Genomic DNA, 17,634 nt, shown 5'->3' on the forward strand with positions numbered 1-17,634 from the left:
TTGGCGCAGCCGCTGCGTTCAGCCTATACCCTTTTAAGGACCGGCAATGGTTTGAAAGTGTATATCTGGGCGGGAGGACAATCCAAATGCCCCGGACAACCCGGACACCTTGTCTCCAAGATCCTACAGCACTTGTGTCTCTAGGAACTTCAAAAGGATTCCCTGGTGGTGCTACAAGATTTCTTGTCGTTTGTGCTTCGAAAACGTCTCGTACAATTCAGTTTGTGAATTACTTGACCCTGACATAATGGTCTTCCCTTTTGCAGCACATGTAAGCGACTTTTACATTCTCCTTGCCCTAGTTGAGGAAGAAGGCAACCACGACGGTTCGCGCACTACCGATTGCAGAAGGCAAAATGAGCTTAATAAAACGACACGCTTAGATGGATGTCCACTATGCCTCTATACAAACTGGGCGCTCTCGCGTTGGCTCTTCGTTTAAAATGAAGTCGTTATCCAGACTAATTCATAGTAGGGNCATGTCGCGATTTATGGCATCGCAGGTCCATCTTACCGTTCTTTCACCAATTTACCTGGGTCTGATGCCCAGCAGGATGCAGCTGACGCCCTGTTGGGTGAATTTTTCGACTTTGATAAGGCTGCGAGGGACCTATCAACTCGAGAACTGTCCATACCTAAAAGCAATCACGAAGCATCGGCGAGAGATGAGGCTACAAAATTACCCTCACTCCAGCAATGTTCCGATCATTCTACGCCGGATTTCATCGACGCTGTTCCATATACCCCAGGTCTGGAATATCCAGATTCCGGTGTTCTGCAGAAGGATTCCATTGGCCCCAACCCAGAGTCACACGAATGCATTTGGTCCGACCAGCAACTTGAAAGGTTCGGAGTCCGTAAGCGAAGCGCTTCTCCAATTAGCATACCTGGCTACCAATGCCTTGACTGGAATATTATGCCGCAGCTAGAGCCACAACCACGGAAGCGCCCAAAAACGAAGACGGGGACACAGCGCGAAGAAGCAAATCGTGTAAAAAAGAAGGGTGCCTGTTTGCGCTGCTACGTACAGAAACTGAAGGTATACAATATCTACCTTAGTATTTGGATGTTTCTAATGCAATTTAGTGTTCTGAAGGGGTTCCTTGTGCACCTTGCGCAAACTTATTCCGCGAGGCTGCGACGGCTCACAGAACAAAAACGCTGCAGTGGACAGCATGTATAAGCTCATCCTTACTGGATGTGAACGTGTTTACATATGGTTGTACCCTATTATGCGATTGTCTCTACGGAGAGGCTAATTTCATTTAGGGATTGCCCTAATCGATGATCCTCCAACATCGTCTGCGGACGTTCAATTGAACACTAAAAAGACTTTTGGTCCCACTTCAATGACCCTCTTTGACATGATATTGTCGACTGCGACTATGGGAGGAGAGTACAGTTTCTTCTCAAAGTTTGACTTTCTATACTCTGAGATTGTACGACACATCTACGGATCTCAAGTCGAGGACGTACATACGTTCATATTGAAAGACCGAAATCCACTTAATGTTCTTGTCCAACTTAATACAGTCCTTCTTGGCAGCCAGGCTATAGGGGATAGACTGGGTGGATATTACGGGTACCTCCGAAAGGTGCGCGGAATATGCGGCGAATTGGCTTTTCAAGGGCTTGAAAAATGCCTTGAACGAAACCATCTTGCGGGTTCATCTACCACTAGGCAATTCACTCTCATTGTCTATATTGCTCTCGTACTCGAACAGGTTCTAGAAATCGAGGGTGGTAGGCCAGGATCGCTTTCTACTTCTTCCGACTCAACCTACCAAGCTATGCATAATCATCTTGCTCAATACCTGTTCTACTATCTTCGTCGGCTTTGCTCGAACATTTTCCTCGGTGGTTCGGCGGTCATGGGGTGTATCGAAAATACTCCGGAAGGAGTCCATATACGCGATTCTTTCTGGTGCGAATTATCTCAAGCAACTGGCTGTGGTTATCTGCAAAAGCCACCGAAGCTGCAAGAATATACTCATCTTCGCAACGACTTCGTTGGTGAATACTTGCGTCAATAGCGTCCCAAAATTGAATGTGGTTATCAGTACGTATGGGAGGCAGCTTGGTATAGCAATCTATGAGTCTTGATTTCCGCATCTACATTTTATCTTAGGAGAAGACTGGAACTCTCTCTTTCGACGCAACCCGCCTAAGATTGTTTCTAGGCTGTTAACTGATTTTTAATGTAACACATCTCGAACTTTTACTTGGTAACGTCGAAACCATCATTAGTTGTTTGGACGTTTGGATTTGCCGAATATTACTGCATTAATGTATTAGGCTTCTAAATTGCGGGTTCATAGGGTTTGTAACACCTGTGAAATGGTAGTAGTAATATCTTGTTTTAGACCATGCATAACAAGTGCCGACTTACGATACTACCCTGCTAGAAATGGTACATTTATAATCGCTTTCGATGCTAGTTGCTCTCGGATGATGATGAGCTGAGCTCCAGGAGGAATTATACAGTTAGTAAAAATTGCTAAGTGCCAACTCGCTAAGTGCCAACTTGCACAGACTTCTTTCAAGCCTAGTAGAAAATATCACCCGACATGTGGGGCTATTAATTCGTTTGTTACTGAATAATATCCCATCCTAGATCAGTAGCATATGATATTCGTAAGGTTCGCTGAGTGACGATCAAATGATGGCTCATGTTTCTGAATTCTTTATAATATTTTCACATTGTATCCTCAATTCCTGAGCTCCTTGAACACTTTGCCACTTATCCAACAGCGCCACAACCTCAACCCAATCCGCCTCGGCTTCCTCTACCTTCCCATCTGAAACCAACCAACGAAGTCGTCTCGGCGCATCAAGCACCCATCGTACCGTTTCCTGTGACGCCTTTTGTTTAAGATACTCCCTATTTGTAGTATCCTGGACCGTAATTCCGGGGGTAATATTCGGAGACGGCGTGGTCTTGTCAAGCAGCGAGCTTGATAAGCTCGCCGCTGTCTCAGCAATATGCGAGATAGCTGGAGAAAGTGTGGAAGTGGTTGGAGCTAGCGGGTCCATGTTCGTGCGCATTTTGCGGATGGTGTCGGTGGCCGCGATGAGTTTTGAGTAGTTGTCGTATACAAGGGCTTTTCGTTCGCCGTCAAGGCCGCGGATCTCTTCAAAGAAATGAGAGCCGGTCAGCAAAATGGCCATAACTTACCTTTCAAGCGATAGTGTGTCTGGTAGATTGTAGGCTCTTACCGCTCACCAATCCAGCTTCCACTGTCAATACACCTTCTAGTCCTTGCTTTGAAAGCACATCTTTCACGTACGCTTGGGCATCAAACCCCTCCTGATCAAGTTCACTGACATCTGAATCTTGTTTCCCAGTGTCTTGGGCTTGAGCTCCATTGTTAGGGTCTGGAGACCCTGCGGCAGCACCTTTTAATCCGTAGTAGTCGCGAAGAGCGGCACGATTACGCCGCGTGTTTGTTGGCCGATTAGTGGAGGTGTCGAGCGAGGTACGTGAGGAAGAGGGACTCCGGATTGAACTTGAGATGCGTGGGGAAGCTACGGTGGTCATTGTGATATTTGGTAAAGCGAAGGTGCGTGGGAAGTTCAAACAAATACGGAGGTTCGAAGTTGAAGGTTCCTTTGTTGGGCAAACATGGGCAGGTTTGCCGACAGGGCTGAAATAAGGTTACAGTCGCTTCGGAAAAGGACGGGTTTATGTCAGAAACCATGATCAAGTACAGAAATTTACCGAATCCTCACCTATTTGAACCACTTTTCTATACCCGCGCATAACACCATCCATTGCCTTATTATTATCTTCTATTTAAAGCTATAGGCAAACCCGCCTAGTTAACTAAATAGAAGTCAATTATATAAGCTCTAATTAACCTCGGCTGCAACAACTTCTATATAAAAGTTGTTACGGCACTGGTAGAACCTGGCAGAACTTGGTAGAACTTCGCGGTCACGTGACTAGAAGACCGCATAAAAAGAACCCTACTTTGACTAGCGCTGCTCTTCTTCTCCTTTCCTTTCTCTAGCTTTAGATCCTTGTTTATAGACTACCAATTATACAGACTTGCGCGTCCCTCTTGCCGTGCTTGTGCCTTAATTAACTAAGTTACTAACATTATCTAAAGCTTAACTACCCTTTCTTTCTAAGAAGGAACTTAAATATATCTATGGACTATAAACTAGAATAGAATATAGAATTAGACCTAAAGAATATTACTAGAACTAGAAGAATAGAAAAGAATAATAAGACCTATAGAATACGCATAGACTAGAACCCCTACAGAATCCTACTAAAGGTTACCCTAATAACTGTACTATAATGCCAAGAAATATAGCAGCCGGCAAAGCAGCTATAGGACCCTCAAATACCTCTAATAGTGAAACAGTAACTAACTTAAACTCCTAAGTGGAGCTTATAGCAGCTAATGCCGAAATTAAATAACTTTAAGAGCTACTTAAAGCTAGAGAACCCCCTACGCCTAGTAAGGAATTATTAAACACCTAAAGACTTACTATAGTCCTTAAGGCTTTAGCCTAACGTATAGTATTAGCATTATTACGGTCCGTAAAGGTCGCGGACCCTCTATTGCTTATAGACAGAACCGACCCTATATTTAATAATTAGAAGCTTTAATTACAGGATAAGCTTAAAGTTAATACGGACTACTTCCCTACCACTTAGGCTAAAATGGCCTACGTTTTTAGCCGTACCGGTAGAGACGTATAGACGCACCTATATCCGCGGTACGTATAGGACTTAGCAGAGCTCTTCCTCTCTAAAGAAGAGATAATTATTTACCTGTCTTCTATTTATAAGGACCCCTTTAAAGTATAAAACGCCCAACTTAATTATAAAAGCCTAAATATAAAAACGACAAAGACCTTCTTAGCCTTTTAGACCCGCTTTCTACACCTAGCTAGCTAGGCTTAAATTCCCCAAAAAGATCTAATGCTAAACCTATTTAATAAGCTTACCCTAAACCTATAGCAAGCCATACTACTAGTTTTTACTACTGTATAGACGCTAAAGGAACTTATAGACTAGTGCTTGGCTATTAACTAAGGCCTCCGCTAAATTAAGGTATGTGCTAAACGGTATAAAGCTAGAAACCCTTTAAATTAGACTATAAGCAATATAAGAATAGCCTATAATACCCTAGCACAATCAGTAACCCCTATAGTACCACCTATATAGCCTACCGCTAATTTAGCAGCTAGCCGTACAGCTAGCCCTACTATAGGTCCGGCGAATACTCAGCCTATATATAGCAACCCCTATATATAGGCCCTTAGTAATTAAGGAGCTTACTTCTCTTATAGACAGAAAGGTTACTATATAAGGGATTGCCTAATAAACGCGAAAGTGAATAAGGTTCTATTAATCTAGGAGGATAGCGCGGAGTTAGAAAAAGAGGAACCCTAAAGAAAGACTCCTCTTTAGGGTTAAAAGGGATTAATATATTAGATATTAATCTAGGTCGGCTAGTTAGTAAAAGAAGCTGCACTATCCCTTATACTTTATTCCGCAATAGATACTAAGTTTTAACCTCTGCTTTAGCTAACTCTAGAGTAAATACCTTCGCCTTAATAGATACCTAGTATGCTATAAAGCTAGCTGACTTTCTAAATATATCTATTAAAGAACTACCCAAACTAATTCCTATCCGCGGGTATAATAGGCAGATAGGACTACCTATTACAACTATCTTGCGGATTTACCTCCGTGTTAACAGATAAAGGCAGTATAACGCCCCCTTCCTTATTACGGACCTAGGTAGCTATAATATAATCTTAGGGCGAAAATAGCTAGCCTATTTAGGCTTATAGCTTAACATACGGAGTAGACGGCTTACCTAGCCTAAAACCCTACCCCTAACCCCTTCCTTTATAAAAGAAATCAGCATTATAATAGAAAACCTCATACAGCCCTAAATTAATACTATTTACTAGGCCGATGCTGTGCGTAGGGACTAGGCCTTTAAAAAAGATATATAGCTTAATTCGTAACAGATCTATATACTACATCGCCCCCAGACTACCTATATCACGCCACCCGCATTAAAGACCTAGGAAGTCAGTAGTAACCTAAAAAAGCCCCCTATAGAGAGCTTAGGCCTTATATAGCTACAAAGAACAGTAAGGGACGTTAGATGTTACACTAAACTAATAGATTAGAGGGATAACCTATGGAAGATGGAATAGGAGCTAAAAAAGATTATAAACCCTAAACCATAAAATACGGTTTAGAAAATAGCTATAAGGAAACTAGCGGACCTCCTACTAGTTAATGTCTGCTATATTAGTGCTATAGAATTCTACCAGAACTTAGTTTAGCCTAATACCATCGCCTTTATAACGAGCTTATATAAAATTAATTAAATAATTAAGGAAAAGGGAAATAAGCTTAGCGGATAAAAAAGTAAGCTTATAGATAAGGAACTAGTAGAATAAAAGCTACCCTATTAACACCAGAAATTTAAGGATATATTCTCTAAAGCAGCGTCTAATATACTTCTACCTTACCAACCGTATAACTATAAGATTAAAATTAAGCAGGGCAAAGAAAATACCCTTAGCTTTAGCCCCCTCTACAAGCAGTCTATTACCGAATTATAGGCTATAAAGTAGTATCTTATTAATAACCTAAATAAGGGCTTTATTAAGCCTAGCTAAGCCCCTTTTACCTCACCTATTCTCTTTATTAAAAAGCTAAATAGAGGACTCCGCTTCTATATTAACTACTATAAGCTAAATAATATAACCNNNAAGGATNNCTATCCGCTGCCNNTACTTAATAAGACTNTAGCCNAAATAAGTAGAGCTAAGGTCTTTATAAAGCTTAATATCCGCTAGGCCTTTTACTAAATTAGGATAAACCCCGGGTTTAAAGATCTTACTATGTTTTAGACCTATTACGGAACATATAAATATAAAGTGCTCCCTTTTAGACTGACTAATGGACCAGCTATATACCAGCGGTATATAAACAATATACTCTTTAACTACCTTAACGATTTCTATACGGCCTATTTAGATAATATTATAATCTACTCTAAGAATAAGCTAAAACACAAGGAGCACGTCTATAAAGTCCTATAACGGCTCTACAAGGCTGGCCTCTAGGTCAATATTAAGAAGTTAGAGTTTAGTGTTAAGTATATAAAGTACCTAGGTTTTATTATTAGTATAGATGGAATTAAAACCAACCTAAAGAAAACGGCTATAATTAACTAATGGGCACCCCTACGGACTATAAAGGGGGTATAATCCTTTTTAGGGGTTTATAACTTCTACTAACGCTTTATTAAGAACTATAGCAGGATCGCCTAGCCTCTTAACCGTCTTACTAGAAAAGACTAGCCCTTCTACTTTAACGCTATATATAGGCAGGCCTTTAATAAGCTTAAGAAACGGCTAGTATTGGCTCCCCTACTTACCCATTTTAACCCAGAACGGCCCTTAATACTAAAAACTAATGCCTTAAACGGCGTAATAGCTAGTGTTTTTTCCTAGAAGTAACCGGATGGAGAGTGGCACCCTATTATATACTATTTAAAGACTATAATAGATGCTAAGCTAAATTACTATATCTATAATAAAGAAATACTGGCTATTATCTCTAGCTTTTAGCACTGGCGTATATAGCTAGAGGGGACCCCTAAGCCGATTAAGGTAGTTTTAGATTATAAGGCCCTAGAATACTTTATAATAACTAAGGCCCTTATAGCCCAGCAGGCACGCTAGGCGGATACCCTATCTTAGTTTAACTTCTTAATTATATATAGACTAGGCGCTACGAACTATACGGACGCTCTTATAAGGCGTAAGCAAGACCTAGATAACTAGACGGCTATAAAAATCTCACTATAGACTTAGACGCTACTACAACTAAAATACCTTAACCCCTAGATACGGGCAAAACTAAGTATGGACTCCTTAGGCGCCGAGATATATTCTATTAACTCCTTTAAACTTAACCTTATTAATAAACTACTACAGGCTAACCGAATGACCCCCTCTCTATAGGAATACCGTAAAAAGGTAAAGAATGTTATTAGCCTATAGTCCCTTGAAAACGGACTACTTAAGCACTAAAAACGGCTAGTAGTAGCTAAGGAATAGAACTTACGGACCCGGCTTATTGCCGAAGCTTATACCTAGGTCTCTACGGCCCACCCTAGAAAAAATAAGACCTATAAGATTATTAGTAACCGCTACTACTAGCCCGGAATAATTATAGATATTAACTGTTATATACGGAACTGTGACAGCTGCCGTAGATCTATAATTCCACGAGATAAGACCCTAGGATTATTAAAACCTCTCCCGATACCTAACCGCCCCTAGCAGTATATCTCTATAGACTTTTATAAGCTACTAATAGACCGCGATAGATATAATATGGTTATAATTCTAGTTAACCGCTTTAGTAAGCGCCCGTTCTTAATTCCCTATTATAAGAATATTAATGCTAAGGAGGCGGCCCGACTGTATATTTACTATATCTACCATATTTACGGACCACCAGATACTATTATATCTAATTACAGCCCGTAATTTATATCGGCCTTCTAAAATGAGTTTACCCAAATCCTAAGTATTAGGCTAAAGCTCTCTATAGCATACTACCCCCAGACAGACAGCTAGACGGAGATTATAAATCAATATTTGGATTAAAGACTCCGGCCTTTTATTAACTACTTCTAGAATAACTAGGGTAAACTACTACCCCTAATAGACTACGCCCAGGCGACCCTACCCTATAACTTTACGGGATTTGCACCTATCTAACTAGAAATAGGGTATTTACCCTAAATAAGCTTTAACTGGGATAGACTAGAAGGACCACGGACCGTACGCAAGAAACTGTCTTATAAGAAAGCCTAGCAGTACGCTAAGCGCTTAGAGGAAGCCTAGACGGTAGCCCGTATAAATCTAGAAAAGGCCTAGATATTAATAGAATAGTAGGCAAATAAGTATAGGCGCGAACCCGACTTTACCGTAGGCGATATAGTCTAGGTTATAACAAAGAACTAGAAGACGGAACGGCCTAGCCATAAGCTAGACTATTAGATAGCGGGACCGTATAAGATCCTTAAGAAGATAGGTAACTTGTATAAAGTAAAGCTCTCGGATTTAATTAAGGTTTACCCCATTTTCTCGCCGGATAAGCTACGGAAAGCTATAAATAACCTATTACCTAGATAAAAGAACAAACCTCCTCTACTAATTTAAGTTAATGGCAACAACAAATGGGAAATTAAAGAAGTACTAGCCTATAAACTAGTAAGGAAAACGCTAAAGTACCGCGTTAGTTGGAAAGGCTATAACTTAGATCCTAGCTAGTACCCTATATAGAACTTTATTGGCAGTCCCCATAAGCTTTAAGAATTTTATAACCGCTACCCTAATAAACTAGAACCCCTAAAGTACCTAGATAAGTAAATAGAGTGCTAGTATAGCAAAGACGATAAGTTACCGGAAGAACATAAAGATAAGAACGCCCTATAAGCATAATATGGACTATAAAGCCTAAGGGCAGGCTTTTATAGAGGGGGGGGTAATATTACGGCACTGGTAGAACCTGGCAGAACTTAATAGAACTTCGCGGTTACGTAACTAGAAGACCGCATAAAAAGAACCCTACTTTAACCAGCGCTGCTCTTCTTCTCCTTTCCTTTCTCTAGCTTTAGATCCTCATTTATAGACTACTAATCGTACAGGCTTGCGCGTCCCTCTTACCGTACTCGTGCCTCGATTAACTGAGTCGCTAACAAAAGTTAAGACCCGCGTTCCTCTATCTACTCTTTAACACTAGAGGGCGAATTTAAAGAGGTATAGCCAGATTAATCCACCAATTAGGGGAAATAGTAGGCCACTACTACTTACAGATAAAGCTCTAGATGTATAACGTTAAGTAGTAATATTAATATTAATTTTACTAACAAACGCGTACTAATTAGGGCCTCCTTAAATACCTTATATATAGCCTAGACGCCTATTTTAAAGAGATGCTCTGGTTTCTATACAACAAATATAATATAATAGTAGCACGAAGCACACTATTGGCTAAATTAAAGCGAAGAAAATAGAGTAGAAAGGTTATAAGGATAATTACGCAATAGCGTAACCTAGGCCTAAGGGACGACTGGATTATTTAAATCTATAGCTATAAACGCGATTAATTTATCTTTATTAATAAATTAGCTTATAATAAGAAGACAATAAATAGGAAGTATAAATAGGCGCCAATTAATAAGCCTGCTAAAGGAATATCGGAATTAAAGAGATCTAAAAAATGGAGCTTACTACCAGTATATACCTATTAGGGCTATATACCTAGCTAGTTAATACACTAAGGCGCTGTTAACAGACCAATATTTATTAAGTAGATAAAGAATAAGGTTCTTACTTATATGCAGCCTTATCTATAGCCTTATTTAGTTCTAGTAATAAATAATACGTTAATTTATCGTAATAAGGTATATAGTGTCTATAAAGGATAGGTATTTAATACTATTACTTACTTAAACCTAGGAAGTTTAACGCCTCTATAATACTGCTAGTATTAGGCTTAAATATCTTCCTCCTTACTTACCCGATTTTAATCTAATTAAAGCTTCTTTTTATAACTTAAAGCAGTGGCTACGTGCTTATTAATTTAAAGCTAATTTATAGGATAACTTTAGTAACTTTTTAAGCCACGCGGTAGAGTAATAAGGGTTTAATAAAAGGGCAAAAGGCTATTTCTTACGGGCAGGAATTAAGAGGTAGTATAAAAAGGATAAGGTCTAGTCTTTTATAATATATCTATATAGGGTACTTACCAATTAAAACGTCAAGTAAGGCCTCTGCTATAGTATTAGAATATCGCCAATCTGTTCTAAAGTCTTCTAAGCAGTTTACCATGCGATTAATAAGCCTATATATTAAACCAATCCTATACAGCTTTATATAGCCCATACTACTATTAAGTAGCGCGTGCTTAAGTAACTTAAAGTTATAGTCCTCCTTAATTAAAATTAACTCCGCTTTAGTAAAGGCACTAAGCTTACTATTTAATTATTTAATATTACTGCGGGTAGGGCTACTAGGTAGTAGGCTTATAGGTATAGTTAGGGGTAAATAGTAATAGGTAGGCGTTTTAGAGGATGAAGCTAGAACCAATAGAGCGCTTTATAATAACGGCACTAATAAAGATCTTATATTTAGTATAGGGTCCACTATAAAATAACTATTAGCGATAGTTAGTTATACGGAAGGAGGCATCGCCGCCTATATAGTATTCTGCACCTATTATAGCATCTATTAGTTCTGCTGCTGCATCTAGTTTATTAAAATTATTACCGCTACTAATTAGTCTTACTGCGGAATAGGATTGGCTGGTAATTATATAACTATAATATAAGCCTCTCCTCGTCACTGCCGTTATCTTAGGGGGGAGCTAATTAATTTATTCGTGCTGCTAAAGTTACCTTAATAGTGCTTATAGCTATCCGACTTTATATCTTTTTTATCCTCCCTATCCTATATACGTTTACTATACCTAATCTTTAATAGTAGTAATAGATCTGGTATATTAAGCGTAGCTTTCTTCTATTTAATTGCTTCTAACTAGCGCGCCTAGTAGTAAGTATATAATAGGTAGTGCTTTAATTTAAATTTAAGACAGTATATAACGCCATACTTTTTATTCTTATAGTGCTGTTAAAGGCAGCAATAACATTTAAGTAGTGGGTATATATGCTTGCCTTTAACTTCTGCACGGTTACGTTATTTAGCAGCCTCTTTCTATATTTTAGTGGTAGTTAATCTCTTCTTTTTACTAATAACTTCCTCTACTATACCTTCATAATCCTTACTAGAGGACCCTACTTCCTTACCAGCCGCTGCTTTAGTTGGAAGACCTACCGCTTAAAGCGCTACCTTAACACGCGCATTAACAGCCGCATTAACAGCCACAGCAATTTCAGCATCTCTGGCTTTAGTAGACGCGTTAACAGCCGCAGTAGCGGTCTTATATCTAACTATAAGATTAACCTAAAAAGCCTTCCTCGCGTACTTTAATTGTGTCTCTATTATTCCCTCTACTTTACGCCATTTATCTACGTCGTTAACTTCTTTAGGTATTATAGGATCCTTCGGACTTAATATAATAACGGTAGTTAATTAATTAAGCTAGAAAGAATAAAGGCCGTAATATTTGCTGGCTTAACGCGTATTTTCGGCAATAAACTCTTAGAATTTAAAGACTCCAAATAAAATAGGTTGAACGTTACTAGATAGCGTTATGCTATTAGCGTACACGGCTATACTTAAAAGAAAGGTTCAAGGGCCTTTGGACTTTTCTATAGTAGTAGAAGGCATTAGTATAGATTCAACGGTAAGGTCTACTTCTTAAGGCGCTTTAGCGGTATTCTTTGTAGTATTCTTAGGTGCTTTAGCTCTCCTCCTATATGCCATAGCGCTAACTGCAATAGGAAAAAATATAGGCTTTAAATAGCTTTAAAAAAATAGGCAACGGCGATGTGTTGGTATGGAGGATGGGTGGTGTCATGCGCGGGTATAGAAAAGTGGTTCAAACAGGTGAGGATTCGGTAAATTTCTGTACTTGATCATGGTTTCTGACATAAACCCGTCCTTTTCCGAAGCGACTGTACAGTATTGTCAACGCTCGCAAGGCCCGCTGTGCCATTCATGCCGCTCGTCTTCATCTATTCAAATGTCCACTTCTGCCGGCTTTGTTCGAGAATTAACTGCCTACCTAACTCTAAAGAACCTCCCGCCATCTTCCCCTTGGTTCCAATCTTTCCTCCCGACCATTCGTGCCTCCACTCCTCTCCCCGCTCTCCAAAAAACCGCTCTCTTCCGTCTCCTCGCATCGGATATAACACAATCCTTGGAACGTACCCCGTCATCGATCTTCCCCGCTGACATTCATAATGCCCATATCAAAGAGCGTAAGCTTGTGGGGCCGATAGCATGCCAAGTGCTGGATGTCGAGGACATTGGACAGAGTAGGTGGAGCCAGGTCGAAGCGCTGGAGGCGGCCGAGAGGGGAGAAGGGAAAAAAGGTCGAGAGGTGATCCGTGTCATACCTTCAGATGAGCAAGGTGGGGACCGCGGAGCGTATGTGAGTTTGGGGCCACATAAACTGCTCGTGCAAGATGCTCAGGGGACGAGGGTGTACGGGATGGAGCTCCAGACGATAGAGGGCATTAACGTCAATATGAGTATTGGGACGAAACTGGTACTGAAAGACGTTATTGTTGCCAGAGGAGTCATTTTGCTGGAGCCGCAGAGCGTGAATGTGTTGGGAGGGAAGATTGAACAGTTACACAAAGAGTGGAGGGAGACCAGGAAGGAGAGGCTGAAAATTGCTGTTGGAATGGTGGTAGAGACGGGGTAAGGTCCTACGAGGATTACATGGGATCCTCGCCTTGGACTCCTAATCCGTCATTAGATGTATGATGTGGTATGGGAAGATGCTTTATACACAATCGGGCCATTCGTTCATATATGAGCAGTCATTGCGTTGTAAATATTTATTCATCTTCTTACGCCTAGTATAGTGGCTCAGTCTAATGTGTACAGCAGGGCTAATTCAAGCCTGCAACTAATTTTCCGGTAATATGTATAGATCTGCTAAAGATTGCTAAAGTGCAGCTAAGCCAATGAAATTCCTGCATCCAATCATTTTTTCTCACGAATAAGTTTCCGTCAGCATACTGCCTCACTGTCTGGTACAGCACAAAGCCTGCGGGCAGACCGATTTCAGGATCATTAATGATTCCAAGCTGATCTGGCTTGCCGGCTTGGGCATTAGAATAGATGGAACAATCACACCCAATAGCATTGAGCTGGCCATTGCTTAGTGCTAGGTCAGTCATTCGCGCCATCTTCCCAGTGGCATCATAGCGTAAACCCAATGCTTTGACGTAGCAAGTGAAGTTTCAGTTATAGGGAAACCACTGAAGCCTGTAATCATGATATTTTATGTAGTGCTTGCTTGATTTACGGAGGTGCATTACGATAAGGGTATTGCAGTCTGCTTCTTGAGCATGAAAAGTCAATGCCTGCTACGGCAGGGGTATGCGAAAGACTGCTTGGTTGGAGGGCGGAGGCTGACGCGATAATTCATCAAAGCTACCTCAAGCGATTTATTGAATATGCTGACACGTAGACCTCTGTCTGATTGGTTTGCTGTACTCTTGCTCGGTCGTCTTGTCAAATCCAGCAATTGGGTATGGTTTAATTTGATGATGACCGGAAGTTCTTCTCTCGTGCTCTCATCCACTTTCGCGCGTGTGCGAATTTAGAAGCCGAGATAGGACGAGATAGCCTCGCGAGTACCTATGTGACTACGCGGGATAGACTCGGTGAGGAAGTAGATAGTAGGCGTACAGTAGTCGCGGGCCATGCACGAATGTTCGTCGGGGTCGTAGAGTCAATTTCGGATCTTCCACAAGCAGATAGCCAATCAATCGAGCTGAATTTAACGCCCGTTTTAAGAAATATAAAGCTTTTAATTTATGGTAATTTTATATGCACGCCTAATTTTAGGAATTACGTCGTTCGATATAAGGCTGCTAGCACTTATCCTTCCTATAGAACGGTATTTTACATTATAGTAGGTAATTAATTGATGGAATCTATATGGGTGCACGCGTTGTTGTTCGCGCACGGGCCATTTGCTCGTTGGACGCTGAGGGATAGCCTTAAAATTTTAATATTCCTCTTACCGCTCGCAAAACGCTAGAATAGGAATCTAAACTAAAAGTCTGGTAGAAAGAACGCGTTCCTTCCCGATTTAACACGCGTCTATATAACTCTATGGGTTGCACGGATATATACAATATAGAGGCTTTAGATTAAAATGGAATCTAAATGTAGAGTTTTAAGCTCCATTTTAGAAGCTGTATACGGTGGGGTTGCCAATATTTTAGCGTACTATTCTGGCGTTTTGCTAGGAACATTAAACTTTTAAGGCTGTGCAGACAAAATCACTCCGAATCAACAGATTAACGTCGCGAGCCACACAAGGAAATGCCTACCATATTTTATTTCATAGCAAATTACACCCAAATTAAAAAGCCTCAGCATATTACACAATTCTAAATTAATCTCTACCCTCTTGTGAAGCTGAGGCTACTATACAAAATATTATATAAGATGTCTCTTCTAGTATTAAGCCATCGATTCGCAAAGCCTCCGGCGCCTATGGAGCACCTAGATCTACCGTTGGACACTATTTTGCTGGCTATCTCCTATAATACGAAGCTCACCCCGGTTTATTGTATCCTTTATAAGAAGAGTAAGTTATTAAATAGGTTAATAAATGCGAATCCTAGGACCTTCTATTAAAAGTTAATATGCTCTTAAAAATGGCTTATTCCCTTTTGGTGTCATGACCTTGCGCTACCCATACGGCAGGTATGGGCCGGAGAGCTTATAAGGCATTCCAACCGGCAGCCCGTCCAGTCGCGAGACACTGCTGCTACCTTTTTGGTAGTTTGTATGGTCAAGTGGGTTGGGCTTGGGCATGACATTTAGGAAAAGGCTAAACCGTAGGCAAGCATTAGGGGCAGAGATTCGTTTAATGCTACGGCCTTAGTACTATACTAAACCGTCGACTTAACTGCTAAAGAGCTTAGAATAACGATCTAGTAGTTATACGTGCCTGGTTTAAGTTCTTCCGTAGTATATGTAAGCGATATTACGTTAAGCATTTAAATTTTTAATGAGAAGGGAGTGATGCTAGGCCCCGCAGCGGTGGCCTAAGTAATTGTGTTAGGTAAGATATATAGGGAGAGGTTAAAAAATTGAATAGTTATATAGCCAGGCACTTATGGGTCAGTATCTGTAATTAAGATAATTAGCGCTAATAGTTCTCTACTCCCTGCCTTCTTAATTTAGAAGGTATAATACTACTAGAAAGGATAGTATTTAATTAATAAATAAAATAAGGGCCTTTGCGGATGCACGTATGCTACCTCCTCTAGTAGATAAATAGATAACTCCTAAGACCTATATTATATTAAACATTATAATAAGCATACAAGATACCTTATAGAAGTTTTTAATAGTAGAATTGTAAGGGGATCTTGTAGACAGGGGGCTATAAGGACACGATTAGAACAGGATAGATTGGTAAGAGAGATGAATCCTTAAGGAGGTAAGGCCTCTGGGATCGTGGAGACTATATACTACGGGCACGCGCCTCTGGCACGTGACTAGCGACCATCCAAGGGGCGTCCGGGGGTTGTCCTGAGGGCAACCTAAAGTGTCCGCAATAATATCCCTTACATTGCCCCCCCCTTCTTGCGGTCGGCCCCTGATCGCTATTACCTTACGGTAGGGAGATTATAAGGGCTCGTCCTAGAAGAGGTTTAGAGAGATATTAGAGAGGTGTTTGTAACGGCGCTATCGCACATTACCTGCCAAATTCTGCCATATTCTGCCGACCTGCGATTGGCCCGCCTAAAGCTAGCGCCTTGGCGGCTTACCCTATATATTTGTTTACATCGGTCCTAGCGACCCCTTTTCCTTCTCTTTAGCTTAGTATCTTCGTAATACAGCATTCTATAAGCTTTAGTTTAGAGGCATTTATACGAGCCGTAACATTATACTAAGCTCTCCCTACCTTACCTAGAAAGGCCTTAATAATATCCCACCCTAAAGAAACTTTGTCTGTAACAACGTATTAATACGCTATACTTAGACACTAAAACAACTCTATATTACCTAGGAAGGCCTAAATAATATTCTACCTTATAAGCTAGACAGGACTAGACCTGTACCCCCAAAATTAAAACTAAAGCGTATAATACCGACAAACCTTAGGAAGCCAATAATAGCACCTAAAGTAAGCTTATTTAAAAGAGCTGCCTTTACCTAAGAGGAACCTAAGATCTAATTGGGATTAGAAATTAAAGACAATAATAATATTATAAACATACGCAAGCAGATTCGCGCCCTTGTAACTAGCTAGGAAGCCGATCATCTTAAAGCAAAAAATATATAAGAGACCCTATAAGAGATCCTAAAAAGCCTTATAGCCCTACAAAATAGCCTAGCTTCCCCTTCTTAAAGCCCTAGCCGACCTATTTACTTTACTAAATATAATATACTAGGGAGTACGGATATAATAATAAAGCAATTAAAGTCCGTTAAGCTCCTTAACCCCCTACTACTATCTAACAGAATAGACCCTACTTTTAAGAATTAGAGGATTTAAGTATAAGGAAAGCTCCGTATTAACCACAACTATTTCCTTTCTAAAGAAGCTAAAATACTCTACCTCTTTAGTTAAACCACTAGGGACGCCCAACGGCACCTTTAAGCTAAGTTTAAGGACAACTCCCCTATCTAATTTATATCTATTAATAAGATAATATAGCACCTAGCGGCTATTTATATTAACCTAAATAAAGTATAGGATGCCCGTTATAACTATAATTACCTAATAATAAAACTAAACTAACCCTTTACTAAATTCTAGACTTAATTTCTATACCTTATAGGAGAAGGCCAGGTTCCCCTTAAGAACTACTAATTAGACCTATATAATAAGCTAACAATCTAGCTATAAAAAAAGATTACTATAACCTTAGATAACCTACCAACCTATAAAAAACTCACAGCTTATTG

The 17,634-nt window shown here is 40.1% G+C and overlaps 3 protein-coding genes across 3 annotated transcripts; 2 read left to right on the plus strand and 1 right to left on the minus strand.

Annotated features, from left to right (window-relative positions):
• Window positions 1–108: 108 nt before the first annotated feature.
• On the plus strand, window positions 109–2,390 carry K441DRAFT_651849 (uncharacterized protein). Its single transcript, XM_067647265.1, has 4 exons — window positions 109–271; window positions 476–1,039; window positions 1,087–1,219; window positions 1,270–2,390. Exons 1-4 carry the CDS (start codon window positions 248–250, stop codon window positions 2,031–2,033), a joined length of 1,485 nt encoding a protein of 494 aa, XP_067509188.1. The 5' UTR covers window positions 109–247; the 3' UTR covers window positions 2,034–2,390.
• Window positions 2,391–2,559: 169 nt separating this feature from the next.
• K441DRAFT_651851 (uncharacterized protein) lies at window positions 2,560–3,603 on the minus strand. Its single transcript, XM_067647266.1, has 2 exons — window positions 3,217–3,603; window positions 2,560–3,131 (listed from the first exon to the last, which is right to left on the minus strand). Exons 1-2 carry the CDS (start codon window positions 3,536–3,538, stop codon window positions 2,668–2,670), a joined length of 786 nt encoding a protein of 261 aa, XP_067509189.1. The 5' UTR covers window positions 3,539–3,603; the 3' UTR covers window positions 2,560–2,667.
• Window positions 3,604–12,628: 9,025 nt separating this feature from the next.
• K441DRAFT_651853 (RecQ mediated genome instability protein Rmi1) lies at window positions 12,629–13,671 on the plus strand. Its single transcript, XM_067647267.1, has one exon. It carries the CDS (start codon window positions 12,707–12,709, stop codon window positions 13,391–13,393), a length of 687 nt encoding a protein of 228 aa, XP_067509190.1. The 5' UTR covers window positions 12,629–12,706; the 3' UTR covers window positions 13,394–13,671.
• Window positions 13,672–17,634: the final 3,963 nt, after the last annotated feature.

This window comes from Cenococcum geophilum, assembly GCF_001692895.1.
Source record: "Cenococcum geophilum 1.58 unplaced genomic scaffold K441scaffold_3, whole genome shotgun sequence".
NCBI classification, from domain to species: domain Eukaryota; kingdom Fungi; phylum Ascomycota; class Dothideomycetes; order Gloniales; family Gloniaceae; genus Cenococcum; species Cenococcum geophilum.

Bases quoted from the DNA above. Each gene is read 5' to 3' on its own strand.
- K441DRAFT_651853 (XM_067647267.1), top strand. From the start codon at position 12,707: ATGTCCACTTCTGCCGGCTTTGTTCGAGAATTAACTGCCTACCTAACT.
- K441DRAFT_651851 (XM_067647266.1), bottom strand. From the start codon at position 3,538: ATGACCACCGTAGCTTCCCCACGCATCTCAAGTTCAATCCGGAGTCCC. The intron at 3,132-3,216 runs GTAAGAGCCTAC...ATTTCTTTGAAG, and splicing joins GGAAGCTGGATTGGTGAGCG to AGATCCGCGGCCTTGACGGC.